The sequence below is a fragment of the Ips typographus genome, linkage group LG15, assembly GCF_016097725.1.
Source record: "Ips typographus isolate SLU linkage group LG15, UJ_Ityp_2.0, whole genome shotgun sequence".
In the NCBI taxonomy this organism is placed as follows: domain Eukaryota; kingdom Metazoa; phylum Arthropoda; class Insecta; order Coleoptera; family Curculionidae; genus Ips; species Ips typographus.
Window position 1 is genome coordinate 1,199,998 of NC_138436.1, and position 3,572 is coordinate 1,203,569.

At 39.9% G+C, this 3,572-nt stretch overlaps 1 protein-coding gene across 1 annotated transcript; it reads right to left on the bottom strand.

Moving 5' to 3' along the window:
* Positions 1 to 2,154: 2,154 nt before the first annotated feature.
* On the bottom strand, positions 2,155 to 3,344 carry LOC145738363 (uncharacterized). Its single transcript, XM_081993177.1, has one exon. It carries the CDS (start codon positions 3,278 to 3,280, stop codon positions 2,492 to 2,494), a length of 789 nt encoding a protein of 262 aa, XP_081849303.1. The 5' UTR covers positions 3,281 to 3,344; the 3' UTR covers positions 2,155 to 2,491.
* Between the last annotated feature and the right edge of the window lie 228 nt (positions 3,345 to 3,572).

Consider the following 3,572-nt stretch of genomic DNA (forward strand, 5'->3'; position numbering starts at 1 on the left):
AGTTATTGTTTTATCCAAATACGCCTCTAGTACTCTGGCCGGACATACAGAGGCTTTACTTGGATAATAAGGAACATATAAAACGGGTTTCGTTCTGCTAAACCGAGAGGTTTTAATTCTATCTTGAATCCAGAGCTCAAATCCTGAAGGCCTCTTAATAATATTCTTTAATTTAATCAGAGAAATAGTCTGCACCCTATGCGCTGTTACTAGCGCCAAAAGTGTAACGAGTTTAAAGGATAACGGCTTTAACAACAGAGAATCATTAGGATACATTTGGCTTAAGTGATTCAGAACTGTGTCTGGATTCCAGGTAAAATCATATTTAGGTGCACTTGGCCGAAGGTTCTGCACTCCCTTAAAAAACCTTTTAACGTTGGGGTCTGAACTAAAATTTGTTAAGCATATCAGAGAAAGAGCGGCTCGAGCACAGTTCAGAGAACCAAAGGAATAGCTCCTATTTTGATAAAGCTCCGAAAAGAAGGCTAAAATCCCAGGTACCTGACATTTATAGATATCCACGGAATGTTGTTTGCAGAAATTCCACCATAGCTTATAACAACTGTTGTATTGGTTTCATTGTTGCTTCCGTTACGGACGCCTGGGCTATCTTAAGTGCTTCCGTGGGGTATCCTTTTAAACGGAAGGCCTGGTCTACAACAGCCCTGCCACCAGGGTAAGCTTCCTCCAGAGGGGGTGGGGGTCCCTGTTAATTGATAATAACAAGTTATGATTAGGATGCAACATCAACGGTTCTGCAATCAATAAACTGGAGAAAACAGGAAACCAAGGCTGCGCAGGCCAGAACGGCACTACCAAAATCATCTTGGCCTTGTCTGCGATAGTTTTTTGAAGAACCTTGGGTATTAAAGAAAAGGGGGGAAAGGCATAACCAAATTCTTTTGACCATGAAACAGTAAAGGCGTCTATAGTAACAGCTTCAGGGTCCCGGTGCCAAGAAATAAAGTGTGAGCATTTACTGTTGTGCCTACTGGCAAATAAATCAATTGAAGGAGTGCCGAAAGTCTGAATGATTAACTCAAATTCCTCTTGACGTAATTCATATTCTATCTCTGATAGACATCTACGAGACTCTTCATCTGCCTCTTTATTATCTTTAGAGGGAATGTAAGATGCAAAAACATAAATGTTTCGCTGCTCGCACCAGTCCCAGATTCTCTTAGCAACCTGATTTAAATTTTGGAATTTCACCCCGCCCATTCGGTTGATGTAAGCTATGGCAGTTGTATTGTCTATTCGTAACAGGATGTTTGAATTTGTACATTGTTGGGCAAAACATTTTAAGGCAAAAAAGGACGCCCAAATTTCTAATTCATTGATATGCATAAGCTTTTCTGTAGAATTACAGCCTCCTCTAGCTCGAATACCATTGCAGTAACCTCCCCACCCTAGGGGAGAAGCATCTGAGAATATTTCAGAAGAAAAACAAAGGGATGTTGAAAGAGAGTTAGACGTACAGAAAATATTATTTTTCCACGAAGTCAAGTCACTTTTAATGAAGTTAGGCATGGTCATATATCTCTTATATGACCCTCTAGACCTTAACAAAGCCAAGTATTTGGCCCTCTCAAAGACTTTAATATGATCCCATCCATATTTGGATGCGGGACATGCTGCCGTAAGTTTACCTACAAACCTAGCAAAGTATTGAATGCTACAAGAATTTAAGCTGCCAATCCTGGAAATCCATGAAAACAACTCTTGTCTTTTCTCTGCAGGCAGCTCAAGACTCATGACTTCTGTGTTAAACAGAAACCCTAAAAATAAGCATTGTTTGGAAGGAATAAGGTTACTTTTCTTCTGGTTTATAATGAAACCTAGCCTGTTTAACAGATGAACTGTAGCTACAATATTGTTTACACAGTCTGTGTGAAACCTTCCCATTAATAAAAAATCATCTAAATATGCCTACCGAACAAAAACCTTGATTTCGTAAGGTCTGCAAAACAGGTTTTAGTAGTTTAGTAAAGACATAGGGAGCTGTACATAAACCAAAGGGAAGACATGCATATTCATAAAGTCTATTTTGAAACTGAAACCTTAAATATTTGCGGTGACTTTTATGGACTCGAACTAAGAAATACGCTTATAAGTCTTCTGGCTGTCTTTACATTTTCCATTTTAAAATGATGACATACCAAGAATTTATTGAAATTCTTCAAATTTAAAATCAAACGAGTTTTACCCGAAGACTTAGTTATCAAAAAAATCTTTGATACAAATTGATCTGAGGAGGCCTTACAAGGTTTAATTGCGCCAATATCCAACAAATGTTGGATCTCTTTGCTAATACAAGCTTGCTCATCAGGCGACCACATATCCTGTACAGGGGGTCTAATTTGATGTACCCGCTTTTTTAAGGGCAAGCGATAACCCCTAATCCAAGACAATATTAAGGGATCAGAAGTAATATGAGTCCAGACATTGTAAAATAATGAAAGTTGGCCAGCTCGCAAACTTACCTCCTGATCTAACGGTAGTACTGCCGTTGATTCTTGTCTTGGTTGTTGAAGGACTGACGCTTCCTGGGTTGATGTTGTTGATTGAATCTCTTGGATCCTGATTGTTGATATTGCTTGCGACCTTCCAGGTTGGATCGAGACCTGAGGGGAGCTGACCGGTTTTTTGGATTAATCTTAGGTCCACCACGGGATGTTGAAGGCTTCTTCGATCCCTTTAACTCTATACTGGATTTTTCGAGTGCCTTGGCTGCCTTGAATCTGTCTGACAAATTTTCTGCAAACAACCATCCATCCAAACTGGTCCCTTGAACCAAGTCTCGAACACCCTTATCAAGTCCCAGACTAATAAGGTTTTGACGAGAAAGAGACTCCATATGGTGCACTTCTGCAAGGAGCTTAGCTCCATCATTGAGAGCCTCAATAGCGGGGAGAAGCTTTTCCCCCCCCTCCTCTGTTTGCAAGGTCAATAAAAGTGATTGGGACCTTCCTAGCGCAGATAGGGCCACAGCCAAAAGCCTTTGCTCACTCTCCAAACGGGAGTCTCTAGCTAAAGCTGTTTCTGAAACAGACGGAGCCCGTAATTCTGGATTTAGTCTAGGAGGTTTAGCAGATTGAAGATTGATAGGAATAGAATATTTTCTTTCCAAAGCCTGGATAACTTCTTGAGAAAGACCAGAACTTAATATTGAACCCCATTGCAAGGCCAAGTCTTTCTGGATTGCTTCCCCGGAGGGATTGATGGGGGCTGAATTAGCTCCCAAAATGTCCAAGGCAGCCCTGTTTAACTGTCTATTCATAATATTATCCACTGCAACAAACTACACCTCCAATGAATCCCTACTTTCTGTACTTTCAATCTGGGAAGTTGCATTTTCAGAGGGCTCTGAGAAAAGAGGAATGAAACTTACTTACACATGTGTCTCTACAGAGACGTTATCTCTCTCTCTACAGACACATACACATGACAGGATATCCAATAAAAAATATGGGATATATATTGTCACGAAGGATAATAAATCAAATTTATTACTTGAACGGAAACATTAAAAAATGTTTATATTACTTGAGCGGAAACATTAAAATTGTGGA

Coding starts and splice junctions, on each gene's coding strand:
- LOC145738363 (XM_081993177.1), bottom strand. CDS start 3,280: ATGAATAGACAGTTAAACAGGGCTGCCTTGGACATTTTGGGAGCTAAT.